Below are 13,894 nucleotides of genomic sequence, written 5' to 3'. Positions count from 1 at the left end.
CAAACGTGCTGCACAATATTTGACATAAACATGCTTTTAATTTTGTTGTGTAGATATTTTTATTCGACCGGTATTAATTCATATTATTCCACTATAATATGTGGCATTATTTTGACAACCTTATCGTTGACTTTTTCTTTCTTTTTGTTTTATTAAAGCACTTTTTTTTTTTTGCTGCGTGTCTTCAGAAGTTCCACATGTGGAGCAGTAGTTCGTCCCATGGCTGCGAAGGACAACTCCCTCACACTGGTCCCCTCCCCTCTGTAAACCAGGAGCCCAACCCAGCACCCTATCCCAGCACTCTGCTCAGCCCAGAGGAGCAGCCACACAGGGGGAAAAAAAAAAGAAAAAAAAGAAGTAAAATCAACTCAGTGGAGAGACGAGGGAGGGAGAAGAGAGCGAAGGGGGGGAAGAAAACGCCCTGGAAACTTTGCCTGATCGAAAAGTTGGAGAAGTCATAGAATCTCATCAGACAAAGTTGAGAAGCGCTCTTCTTGGGCTGGGGAGAAGGGGAAGACGACAACATTTTCAAGGATGCTCAAGCTTGTGTGAGGCTTCTCGCGCGCAACGTGTGCGCACAGGTACAGATCCCTTTCTTATTTTTACTTCTCCTGAAAGGTTTTACAAATCTGTGCATACTTTTTTTTTTCTTACTGTCATCTCAGCTTTGCCTCAAGTGATTATCATAAGAGAAAAACAATGTAATAATTAACTTAAAGTGACATACTTGGCACTCTAGAATTCCCGTCATATTTCACTTTCCATTTGCATTAAGTGTGTGCATCGCTCGTGAAGTTTTTTCTTTTCTTAGAATGTTGTGTTAATTTGTTTTTAGTAAAAATGGAGCAGGTTCTAAAAGTGGGTGTGTACTTGCAAGCTTCACATGAAGGCAGGACTGGAATTGCGCACTTCACTTTTCCTTTAACTGCGCAACAGTGAGTCAAAGGCTTTTAATGCATAAAAGCTGAACTCAACTCTGTGATAATTACCACATCGTATTTGCTTTACCAAAACACTTCAGATGACTTTCTAATTCTGTCCACATGCAACATGTGGTTTTCAAGCAGCACTGGTGTGTTCCTCACACTTGATGACAGTTGAATGGCTGTCAAGATAAGAGTCAAATTGCCAGTGTTGATTTTATCGCTTTGTGTTTTCCTGTTGCCTGTCACCCTTTGCAAAGGCTTGCAAGGGATGTGGACGTTTAAGAAGTAAAGTTACGCAGCCATGCGCGTCTGTAAGCCACCAACCAGTCTGGGTGTGGATTCCTCTCCTTCGCCTCCTTCCACCCCCTCCTTTTTCTCTCTCTGCGTACTTCTCTTCACAGAGTCACACCCTTTCGAAAGTTGAAATCTCCAAGCTTGAAAATTCATACAACCCACTAAAAATGCCAAAAAGTATCATCAATGCTGGCTGCGGAAAGCAAATATATTCTTGATTTTGATTTAAAGTGTATTTTTATTTGTGGTTATGCATATGAGGACATATTTGTTTTGCCGAATATGAATAATAATCAAGAACATGATGTTCTGTTTTTGGTAACTTGTGTTATGAACCTTAATGGGGAACTCTCCAGAAATTGATTGTCATACAGGAAAAAAAGTTTAAACAAAACTGCTTTTTGACCTCATAGCTAAAGTCTATAAATGTTTTCTTCTGGCAGATTTTTCCTCTTTTTCCGTTTCCTCGCGGGTCTCATAACCTTGGTTCTTGGACAGGGGCGCAAGTCAGGAGAGATGAGGGGAAGAAGGGAAACGAGAGTACGAAGGAGGGAGTCTGCGAGGGGGGGATGGGCGGAGCAAGTGTGAGGAGGGGAGTAATGGAATGTAGCGGTTTGGAAAGACAAGCTAATTGAAACCAGGTTTGAGCCATAAAGGGGGAACTAAGAGTTTGCAAGTTTGTGACGAAGATGCTTTTCCTATGTCTAGAAGTTTTAATGAAAGAGTTTAAAATATCTTTTTAGCGATGCTTTAAAATCGAATCTTCATCAGTTTAACACAAAGCGAATAAAACGGTGGAAAAAAAAACTGAGCTAGAAGTCACTCATCTCTTGTTGAATGCTAGCAAAGAGTAAAATGTCAACGTGTGCAGTTGCCTGGCCCCCGCAGCTCTCTCCTGCCACACCCAAAAAAACATTTCAGGGCACTGTTGCTCTTCCCTGCATATTTTTTTTGCTGTCCATGTTGTGTGTTGTAAGGTTGTAAATGTCTGGCGTTTCTCAAATTGCTCCTGTCAAAGTGATTGACTTTGACATAGGCTGCCCACAGAGCCAAATGGTTCTGGGGGGAGGATTGGGGGGGGGGGGGTCTTTGATAGTGTACTTTGGCAATAGTACTCTTGGAATGTCATAATTCGTGTTTAGCTTGGCGATAATGTGGTGTGAAGTATTGTATAACACATGTTGCTGTAAGTGAACGTTTGTGTCGCGCATGTACCTGCATGCCACAAAGACAAGTAAACATGCAACATAGATTGGAGGTGATGAAACTCTCGGAACTGGTTGTGAAAGACTCGCCAGTGAACGTTCTGGCTGCAGGCAATTACCGTTTTGTTTAAATGCTCTTGTCGCTTAGCAATGAATTGACACAGCGACCACATTATGGTGTCATGTGAACTCGTTAAAGACATTTTCATGGAAAAGTTGTTTTTTGCAACATTTTTGATTCTGACACTTGGTACATTTGCCAACCATGTGACAAAGTGTGTCAAGAACTAGACTGGGATTCAGTAGAGAACGGACCTCCGCGAAGATTGAAATGATCTTATTTGCAATTTTGCACACATTTATCAATACTAAGGTTCAAAATACATTAAGGCCCCAAAAACATGATAATAAAAAAACAACTAATATAAATTATTATTATCATTATTTTGATTAGGGATATTTGATACTATTTTTTCCACGCTAATACCCGTACGTACGCAACACATATTTGGTCACTGATACTGATTACACCACTAGTACTTTTGATGCATAAAATATCTAGACTTTAAGCGATCAGGATTTTTTTGGCCGTTCAGTGATTGAGTTTGAAAAAAAAAAAAAAAACGGCCACCGATTTGATCATAAAATGGCACAATATATCTATGTGTGGCATAAATTTATATATACATTTGAAAAACTTTTATATTTACAGTCAAACACTTTCATTTGCGGGGTAAAGTGACTTGCCTGGCTCACAAATAGCGATAATCCATGTATAATTGACGCCAATTGAAATCTATGGGATTTTTTTTTTAAATTCTTCTTAAAAAAAAAAAAAACACTGATAAACATTCAATATAACATGTAATGTCTTATTTTGCGGATAATAATAGTTTTAAAGAAAGAGTTGGATATTCCAATATTGTATTTTTCCCCTTAAAATTGCATGAAAAAAAATGCCAATTTTCAAATCTTCTAATTTGGAATATCCTGGTATGATACTGGTATCAGCCACCGTCACAAGTAACACTACCTTCAAATAAAGCAGAATATCAGCTTGATCCGATACCCGTTATTGTTACTTGCCCATCCCTTATTTTGATTATCTTATGATTAATCACTTGTTCCATAAGGAAAGAAGACAATGAAATGTCTTGCATCGAACGTAACTGAATCCACACTATAAATTAATGGATGATCCTCATCCCAAGCTCACCTTCACACAAAGTTCTTGCTCATTCTTCATTGTCACAAAGATACAAACCTCACTTTCCCTCCTTCAGGCAGAAGTAACCAGTCAGAAGAGCAAGACATGCTTGACATATTTTTTGCAGCACCACCTGCTCTGCATTGTTTTCTTATTGCCTGGCAATACTGCCCAACAGGAGCGGAATGAGCCAGTCGCAACGGAAAGAAAGTGGTCTCGAGCACGCTTCCTCTTCCTTTTCCTCTGTTGGTTCTGTTAGACTGTTGATAGGAAGGCGAACCAGTGTGTGTGGATCGATATAGCGGCTAAATTTTTACCAAGGTGATAGCAATTGCACCACAACATGCTATATATGTATATATATATATATATATATATATATATATATATATATATATATATATATATATATATGAAACAAATAGCAGGTTTGCAGATACAAAATACAAAAGTGTCTCTGTGAGGGGAGTTTACAAATTCTCTTGCAGCGTATAAACATGTAACCATAGTGTGTGAAGTTTTTAAAAGCCCTTCTAGACAATCCACCCTGCAGCCACTCCCTTCTCGTCCATCCAGTGCTGGTGTTTGGAATGTCTCATACTGTCCGCAAATGAGGATTGTCTGCCTTGTTGTTGAGGCAAAGTGATTTGAGAGGTGTGGTAATACATCTGCCATAAAAACAAAATGATTTACATACAAAAGCCTTTACAGCCAAATTGTCTCTCATGAGGGAAGACATTTTGAAGGGTGTGTTGTATTTACCTCTGCCTCAGTTTCTGTTTTTATGTTGCTAGTGTAATTCAAAGCTGCTTTCAGGATTTTCACTAAACATTGGACAAATGGAAAAAAAGCAGATCCTGTATTTGTTTTGTAACTTTTATCGAACAGCAAACCACATGACACACAGGTGTTAGGCCTGCTTTCCCCCCCCCCCATGTAATCTGAAAAGCATTTCACTTCAATTTTTTGTCTCTCTGACGGTTTGCAAGGTCTACTTTGCCAGGCAGTCTGCTTCGAAGAAAGTCTAATATCTATAAATAAACATTCCGAAACTATGCTTGCAATTCTGCCCTCCTCTTCACCTTCGGCTCTCTCGCTATGAATGGACTTGCACTTGTTCTTGTTCCAATGGCAGCTGTGATGGACAGAAACAAATTCCGACTTAATTATGAAGTGTGTAATGCCGCTGCGGATCACGTGCAAAAGCCTCACACGCGATCTTGTTTTTGTTGTGGCACATAAGATGTACATAAGATGAGTTAAAGAAAATGTGTCTCTCTTGATTTTGAGTTTCATATAGGATTTCTTTTGGCTTTATAACTGTGCAGAAAACTCACGGTATTTCGCGTCTTCCTTACATCCTAATATTGCACAAATGTGTACAGATTGGAATCCATCCAATAAAAACAACCGTTCTTGACAAAGCCTTGGTGTTTTGGAGGAAACACTCCCTCTCAAACATTAACCTCAGGAGAGGAAATTCAATCAGAGGTCCTCCCAACTCACATATCCAGTAATGCAAGAGAAAACAATGAAAACCTGCCTTGCATATAACTCTACCTTCAGTTTTGTCTGTTGATATTCCTTGTTTCTATCTCCAGTTTTTTTTTTCCTTCTAATTTTCCATCTCCCAAATTCAGAAGTTTTAATGAGCGGGCAAGCTGGCGTCAGTGGGCAGGCTTTGTTCTCATTCTGGACTTGTGGTTTGGTTTACGGCTGCAGTACTGAACGTTGACTGTGGAGCACAGAAGAGAACCACTTATCTTGACATGCATTCCTTTTATATGCGTCACACGTGCATACGCTATCTGCATGTTTGAAGGGATAGCGAACTGAGGCCTTCTCCCTTTTAGTTGCACAGTGTGAGAACAGGGAGTCCATTCTGTTTGGCAATAATTTGCTACCTCTTTTCTTCCTTCTCGTCTTTGTGGCCTTTATTTTCACGCTTTGCCAAACCCTATAAAGTAGCTTCCCTACTTACACTTGAGCTGTAACCACGGTCACACGGCTGCTGTTTTGTGCTCGTCAAAATGATTACATTTGGCGATCAAATTGACATGAGCTGACTTCAATCCTAGATTTATTTTGGCCTATTGGGGTTGGCTTGTTTAAGCAAGGTGTACATTTTTTATTTATTTATTTATTTATTTATTTATTTATTTATTTATTTATTTATTTATTTATTTATTGATGAGCAACTGTGGCACATATGTAGCCGATAACAATTTGATAGTGATTTTTCAAGTGTTGGACAAATGAAGCTTCATGAAGCTTCGTGAAGCATTTGCAATATTTTGGAAATCCTCTAAATAGTGGTCTTGGTTGAAAGTCGCAATGGGAATTGATTACATTTCCACTGCATTTTTTAATCTATGAGTATCATCTGGAGAGTTTCATGAAGCTTCACGAAGCTTCATTTTCCCATCACTCGATTTTGTACACCGAATGTTTGAAAATGTGTGCTAGATAGAAAGTAAAGGTGTCTAAATGTGTGCGATGTTCTTGTTTATTTAAGCATAACCTGCACATTGGGGGTGTGGTGGACTCAACGTAGGAGGTGGGAGTGGGCACACATGAAGGGTGCAGGGGACTCGGCAGCACAGAATGGAGCCCGAGTGAGGCAGAAAGTGAACATTTCTGTGGAGTTAGTCAGTGCGGGGAGAGGCTGGGCTCCCTTCCAGCTGGCCCGACGGCTCTATCAAGGAATGTGTGCAACTAGAGGCCTGGGTGGGGCTTTGCTCTGAGCTTCTCCCTCTGCAGGCTTAACAGAGGTGAAGCAATGTGAGTGACTGTGGAGTCAAGGGGCATCTTTCTCTTCGGTATCTGCGTTTTTATGTTTACCCATTGTTGGTGTCCACCCGTGGCTGTGTGGTCTCCTTATTGGTATCAGGGGTGTGATAGATGTAGTACTTTTGACGTACTATGAAGTCAACGCAAGCAAATCGGGAACAAATCTCACCACAAGCGAGTCATAACCTCAAGCAGCGCACACACCGATCTAATTTTGTTTTCGCTAAATGAAGTGAATTGAATTGCTACTTGACGAGCACCCTGATGATTATGGCACTGCGACAAGAGTGCGGGATGTAAAGTGTGCACAGCTGCTGTAGCACAGGTCTCCTTACGCAAACAAAAGGACAACTGCTGTTGGGTGGCATTTATCTCAGAAATGTCCCTTCTATTTTAGAGGAGAGTCCATTCAAAAATGCAATACACACAAATTAGTCTAAGAGGTTTGGAAAGCCAAGTAATGTTTCTCTCCAAGTTAACTGACTATTGATAATGAGCAGAATAGATGAGTAAGAAGGTTAATGATGGGGGTGCCCAGCCTGTCGCAGAAGGATTATTCCGAGGGGCATGTTCCCACTGGTAGCTGCCTGCCTTTATACACATTGAGTCTGGTTCTGTTTGTACTTCGCTCTTACAAAGACAAGGCTTTGTTTCCAAATGTGCCAGTGGGCTGAAGCAACAATCTGCGCTAGTCATGTCAGAACTTGGGCAAGTCACTGCAAGAAAACATTTTAACATTGCGAGAAATGTGAGACTTTTAAAAATGGAAACAAGAATCGGGCTGTGCGAATGTTTATAAATGATAAAACTTTCCCTGATTGTTGTTTATTTTGAATTAAACAAATCCAATGTTAATGATATGGTCAAAAGTTGGCTGTATGTCATGGAAAGTCAGCCTCGAACTACTCATCGTCACCTCCTTTTAAACTTATATTTCTTTTTATGATAAATTGACAAATAATTACCACTACATCAACTGTATCCTGTAACAGCCAGCCCAACAGCCCACTGAAAGGCAGCGTTAATTTCAGACACTTTAAGTTACTTGATTGTTTATTGCAATCCATTTTCAATGTGGTTATAATATCTTAAAAAAAAAAAAAAAAAAAAAAAAAACATCCTCATCCTGTCTGCTTTTCTGTCAACAGAAGTCAAGAAAACAAGAACCAACGCATCGGACTGAAGCCCTTGGCCTCGCTTGAGCTATCCAAGGTAATTGTCCTTGACATGATGTCAAAACGGAATCCTCTGCATACATCTGTTACTGGTCAGGGAAGGAAAACGAAACTTCTGATCCCACCCTCCCACTTCTGCACTCCAAGGCCATCTTGTCAATGTGACCTCAGAACAGCCCACCATTATGCAGACAGAGAGCAAAAAAAAGTCTGCTGGAATGTTTGTTGCAAAGCCTTCTTTGACTTGAGGTCATGCCTGTGCCGTTATAACTCGAACGGAAAGCTGATACTTTTTGCACACTGTTTCCTCCTCTTTGCACCCCCTTGTTCCTCCCCCCCAGCCAGCACCTGTTGGGGTCCTCGAACCCCCTTTCCGCTTCTTATGAAACAACTTCATAAGATCCCGCCAGGCTCACCCGTTTTAGGTCAGCTGCATCGGATGATTTATTTCCTTGAAGCGGAAAAAAAGGCGAGAAGAAGCCACTTTTGTACTGTCCCTGTAGGCCAATGGCAGAGCAGGGAGACACATCCATAATGCTCGTTGGTCACAGTCTAGTTGATCAAGAATTTTGTCTGGCTCACTGTGCTGCTCTGGCTCGCTCTAAATACATTACAAACCGCAGCATATGTGATGGATGGAGAGTTTTATCATCTCAATGCTATAACTTTTATCCCCTTTAAAGAGTTTTATAGGAAACCTTGTTTTTTCCATCCTCAAAAGACTTCATAAACACGCCGTTTAAAGGATGACGTAAAAAGAGAAAGAACAGATAATGACTGTCATGGTGCGCGACTGCGTGCCTGTCTTATGACGAACAGAAGCTCACTTATTGAGAAACAGTCTGCATAGAATTATATGATCTTTTCAAATTGTTACAGGATTCCCGATTACAATAGATATCAAAAGCCTACAAAGTTGAAATGCAAGGTTTTTCTGTTGTAATAAATTAGACCAGGATAAATAATTTCTTTCTTTCTTTCTTTCTTTCTTTCTTTCTTTCTTTCTTTCTTTCTTTCTTTCTTTCTTTCTTTCTTTCTTTCTTTCTTTCTTTCTTTCTTTCTTTCTTTCTTTCTTTCTTTCTTTCTTTCTTTCTTTCTTTCAATTAAAATGTTCTACCATTAATGTGGCTTGACTGGTGCAACTCGTTATTCGTTTTTTTATTTTAAACCTTTTTGAGAGTGAAAGTAGAGCTAAACAAGTAAGTAAGTAAGTGTTCACACGCTCTTTTAAATGGAATGTGGCTGTGTACCAAATTAACAAATCACACCCAAAGGAAAGTCAAAACACACCTGCTACAATTTTAAGTTCCTCTGATTTACCCTAAATAAAGATGTTCTAGTCGGCTTTTTCTGACTTTTTTTTTTTTTTTTCTCTCACCGACGCCTGAAGTTGACACTGATCTGTTCACAATTCCCTGCACCTTGTCTAAATCCCATTCCAGCTGAAAAAAACAACAACTCCAAAGCATGACGTTGCTACAATTGTTAGTGTGATATTCTTTCAGTGATGAGAAAGCAGTGTTTTATGTGTGCGCCAAATGCATACCTATTGGAATTATGACCACATTTTCAACTAATAATCTCCCAAATAGATTTGGGAAAATGTGTTATGGACCGATGAAACTCAAATGTAACTTGTTGGCCATAATTCCCAAAGGCATGTTTGGCGTAAACACGTCACTGTTGATCACCAAAAGAACACCATACCTGCAACAAAGCTTGGTGGTGACAACATTATTTTTTCTTAGCTTGAACTCAGGAGGAAATTACAAAGAGCTCCAAGTAGAAGATGTGGTGTTCAAAACGTCAAGCTTCTGCCAGAAAGCAAAAGAAAAGTCCTGAATTGCCTACTCCAACATCAGAAATTTATTCTGGGTTAATCAGAGCCACATTACATGCCAAATGCCATTTCACATGAGTTTGAATGCGATTGGTTAAAACTTACCACAGCCTTATTCCATTTATAAAAGGCCGTGCACGGTTGTGCAACCACATTTTTCCAGTTATTTATTTTTTACTGACACACTTGAAAAGATAAGAAATTAAATTGAGTTGTACTGGTGATAGATCATTTTAATGGTGAAAAATGATTTAAAATGGTTTATCTTGGTGACATTATTTTATATCACCAAAAATCTGGCATTAAACAGGGGTATGCAGACTTTTAATATCAACTGTATATAGCTACTGAATAGGATCAGTTATGAAAGAGCATTCTAAACTTATCAAAGAAAGGGACACTAATACTTAAGATGGAATTTTATGAAAGGTTGAAGGACTTGGACTAGCCTTGCACGCCACCTCTCACCAACATCGGCGCTCACTGTTGTGATAACCATGTGCTATATTTGCATTACTGCTTTCTTCCACTCCCTCTCCAGTAAACTCATACGGTGACATTCCTCCAGCAATTCCTCGGCTATCTCACCCACTCTTCATCTTTTTCCCATCGTTTTCTGCCCTCTCCTTTCTCACTGCAAGCCCTGCTCTAGTTTAGCCACGCCCCCCTCCCCTCCTCCCTTCCAAAAAATATAGCAGAGGTGTGACAACAATGCAGCCCAAATATTTTACTCAAAGAGTGTCAAAAAATATTAATAAGTGGGCACCGTTGCACAATTTAATGAGACCCAAGGTAAACCCTAGAGAAAAAAAATAAATAAAAAATCAAAATAAGTTTTGTGATTACAATTTGAAGTGTCTCACAAACACAATGATGGAATTCTTCACTACACAAGTGATTCTGAATACAGGTGAGGCAAAATGGAGTGCAATACTTGGCAACAACCAGCAGATTGAGGAGTTTATGGTGCCGTTCGAACCGGTCTGCGCTCGTCTGTCCAATTAATGACAGAAATCTGTATTACCACGATGCAATGTCAGGAACGTAGAAGCAAAACATCACAAGGTTATGTGACACATTTGTTGGCTATTTTTTGCCTAGTGTGTAATGAGTGCCTGTACAGAGAGGAGGTTTAGCATGAGCACCATCTCATGGATAATTCTCAGATTCTTTCCAACACGACCAGAATGGGATTATTGGGAGCAGTCAGAATGAGTCTAATATGATCTAATTGGGTTCTTAAATTGTGTTCTCAAGCAATGTAATGACAGTGTCTGTCAAATAACATGAACTGTAATGCCTGAGGTCGGAATAGATTCATATTCCAAACCTAAATTGAGGCAACATGACACAATAATGAGCAAAAAATGAATAGGGAGGATCAGGTTGCGGATGCCTGCAAGTCATCGGCATAATCTTTGGTACTATCCCCTTACTCTGCATATGCTGGCGCATTGACCATGACTCTTCCAGACCTGAGAGCCTGTGAAAATCTATTTTGGAGAGCAAGATTAATATTGTCTCAAAGCATAGCATGCATTTTCTGTATCCCTTCAGCCATGTGGGACCGATCTTAAAATGGACGTGTTTATTAGCGTCTTGCATGGTGCATGCACGTGGGCAGGATGCTAGCGATGCTGGAATGCAACCCCTTGGGAATTGATCTTAAATCCAATCAAATTCTCCAAATGTACTGTAAAAGTTGACAGTTCTGTTGTGTGCCTAATTATTGGCATTGCCTTGTAGTTTGAATTCATATTTGTGTAAAGTGTATAGTTATTATGAGAAGTATGACATATCGGACTGCATGGTAAACTTAAGGGTCTTTACCTTGACTTAATGTTAATCTTTTTAAAAAGTGTCGTTTTATTACTAGTGTATTGACTTTGCTGATATTGTGAAGCAGGAAGCCAGTTTAGGTCCAACATGGGTGATCTCTAATCACTGGATAAATGAGCAAATACATTCAATATCTTCTATTATTCTATTATAAATTGCTGTAGGTGTAATTGTCACCATAAGGCTGTTAAATTGATGCTTTTTAAAACAATAAAATACATATTTAAAACAATCTGAAATAAACAAACAAACAAATAAATAAATAATATCAATTTTAACATCTGACTACAAATTTGTATATGTAATGCATACAAATTACCGTACAGTAGATAACCTGGTTGACTTTCTTTGATGATTTTTTTTTTTTTAAGTCATGAAAAAGAATTTCATTTAGTCGTTCAAGTACCAAACCACTTATCAGTGCTATTAATAATCATGTACTGCCCACCAAATGTTGAAGTTGTGCTGATGACATGTAAAATATTGGCAAAGTTGTTTGGGCTTACTGAGTGGATGCACACAGCAATGTTACATGTTCATAGGAAGAAGCCACTTAGATATTGATTGATTGATTGATTGATTGATTGATTGATTGATTGATTGATTGATTGATTGATTGATTGATTGATTATTGTTTCCACAGTGGCATCATAAAAACGGATAAGCTACGTGGTAATGAGCATGCTCGGCTCGTTAGGGAATAAGCATGTGTGGTCCATATCCCTTGTTCATAATTGAGAATAACGTTACCTCTTTTACCTTTGATATTGTGTATCCATATCCATATTTGAATGTTTACTGTTATGTTATTGCAGAAATGTTAACTTCATTCACTAAACGGACTCTTTGAGTTTATTGTTTACACCTACTAAAGGGATGCTATCTTCTGCATATGTCTGAACCTTTATGAGCTTTGGGAAGGGAACTTGTTAAATCCTAGTTTGTTTACTCTCAATTATGGTTCTATTTTATAGTGTAATCCTTATCGTACCATGCAAGGTAAATGATCACACCCAACAGGTAATAGACAGTTTTTGTGAGGCCTTGTGCACTTTGTGCATTCAAATGCACTTAGATTTAGTTAAGTCATACCGTGACTATAGTATGTAGGATTCATATGTTGAAGATGGCATAAGATCAGGGATAGGAGCACTTGACAGTATGCATGCTCTCATAACTGGCTTTTTTTTTGTCAATGGCTTGAGGTGTTTATTGGGCTGCTTCGGTAAAAAGGACTGATTTGACTCAAGTCAGTATGTTCGAGAAGTGTTTCACAGACGGGGGTGTACGTAAACCCAGAGGTACAGATGAATAACCTGTGGCTCAGCTGTGCCAGAATCACAACAGCTGCATGTCAACGACAGCTGAGAAGACTGATGAAAATGCACCTGAATATTCTTGTTGTTCAGTGTGTTGTTTCTTATATTTGATGTTTAAATGCCTGTTTAATGGTAACCCAGTGTTTTACAATAAATGTTAAGAGTTTATATATATATATATATATATATATATATATATATATATATATATATATATATATATATATATATATATATATATATATATATATATATATAATGATTTTAATGTCATAATCAGTTGTGTTACATTCTACTTTTGGAGAATCATCAACACGTAGGAATGAGGGGATACACATAAGGTTGGGGTTGGGGTGGCTGGGGGTTTTGCAAGCACTGCTCTATGTTGAGAGAGAAAACCGGTATTGTCAAAGGATTTTACCACCCCCTTGTGTTAATAATTGGGAATTACAAGTCAGATTATTTGGGCATACAGTAATGTATAATGAAAAAAAAAAGTTTTGGAATGGAATAAAACGCTTTCAGTGCATTTGCAATGTTTGAATAATATTTTCCTTTTTGCAGGAAAACCAGGGGGTGTGACGTTCTTCCCCACCAGGGTTTGAACGCACAAGAAACAAAGCAAGGTATCTCAGGATAATTTAGGGTAAAGACAAATTCAAACCTTGCCACCTCACATTTATTATTCGTGTGTCCATATTTCAGATGGCTGACGAAGAAGAAACAAGAGAAGTGCTCTTTCCAGACTGGGAGGGTCCAGATAAAACTGGCCTGACCATTGAACAGACGAGTGAAGGAGAGATCTTCGTAAAAGAAGTAAAAGGAGAGTCACCAGCAGCACGATCTGGAAAAGTATATGAAGGTAGTTTTTCTTCTACTTTTCTTGTCATTTCTTCTTTTCTTGTTGTTTTTTTTTATAATACAACTCTGCAAAACCCAGTTTAGTAATTATCTTTATTAACGAAATTCGTACGTTTATTTATTAGGTGACCAGATTGTTGGTGCAACAATCTATTTTGACAACATGAGCTCGGAAGAAACATCTGAGCTGCTGAAGACACTGAACCGTCACAAGGTTGGATTAAAACTACAAAATAAAGACAAATCCCCATGCTGCTCTCCCCTGAGCACACCGTGTCGTTCCCCATTGGGTACTTTGACATGGGAGGGGAAGTTAGGAAGCACCAGTCCAGACATCCTTCTCGTAAGTCTTTATTTTATTTTATTTTATTTTATTTTATTTTATTTTATTTTATTTTATTTTATTTTATTTTATTTTATTTTATTTTATTCAGGGTT

At 38.7% G+C, this 13,894-nt stretch overlaps 1 protein-coding gene across 6 annotated transcripts in view; it reads left to right on the top strand.

Moving 5' to 3' along the window:
* Positions 1-417: 417 nt before the first annotated feature.
* Positions 418-13,894, top strand: part of ahnak (AHNAK nucleoprotein) — a 32,588-nt gene continuing 19,111 nt past the window's right edge. For all 6 annotated transcript variants that reach the window (XM_077532762.1, XM_077532761.1, XM_077532764.1 and 3 more), the window contains exons 1-5: positions 418-581; positions 7,571-7,634; positions 13,160-13,221; positions 13,301-13,457; positions 13,582-13,799. In XM_077532762.1, coding sequence (XP_077388888.1) covers positions 13,301-13,457; positions 13,582-13,799 — 375 coding nt within the window. In that variant the 5' untranslated portion in view covers positions 418-581; positions 7,571-7,634; positions 13,160-13,221. The remainder of the gene's footprint in view (positions 582-7,570; positions 7,635-13,159; positions 13,222-13,300; positions 13,458-13,581; positions 13,800-13,894) is intronic.

This window comes from Festucalex cinctus, chromosome 9 (assembly GCF_051991245.1).
Source record: "Festucalex cinctus isolate MCC-2025b chromosome 9, RoL_Fcin_1.0, whole genome shotgun sequence".
Lineage (NCBI taxonomy): Eukaryota > Metazoa > Chordata > Actinopteri > Syngnathiformes > Syngnathidae > Festucalex > Festucalex cinctus.
Note: the sequence above shows the minus strand (reverse complement) of the source record. Positions and strands in the feature narration are given on the sequence as shown.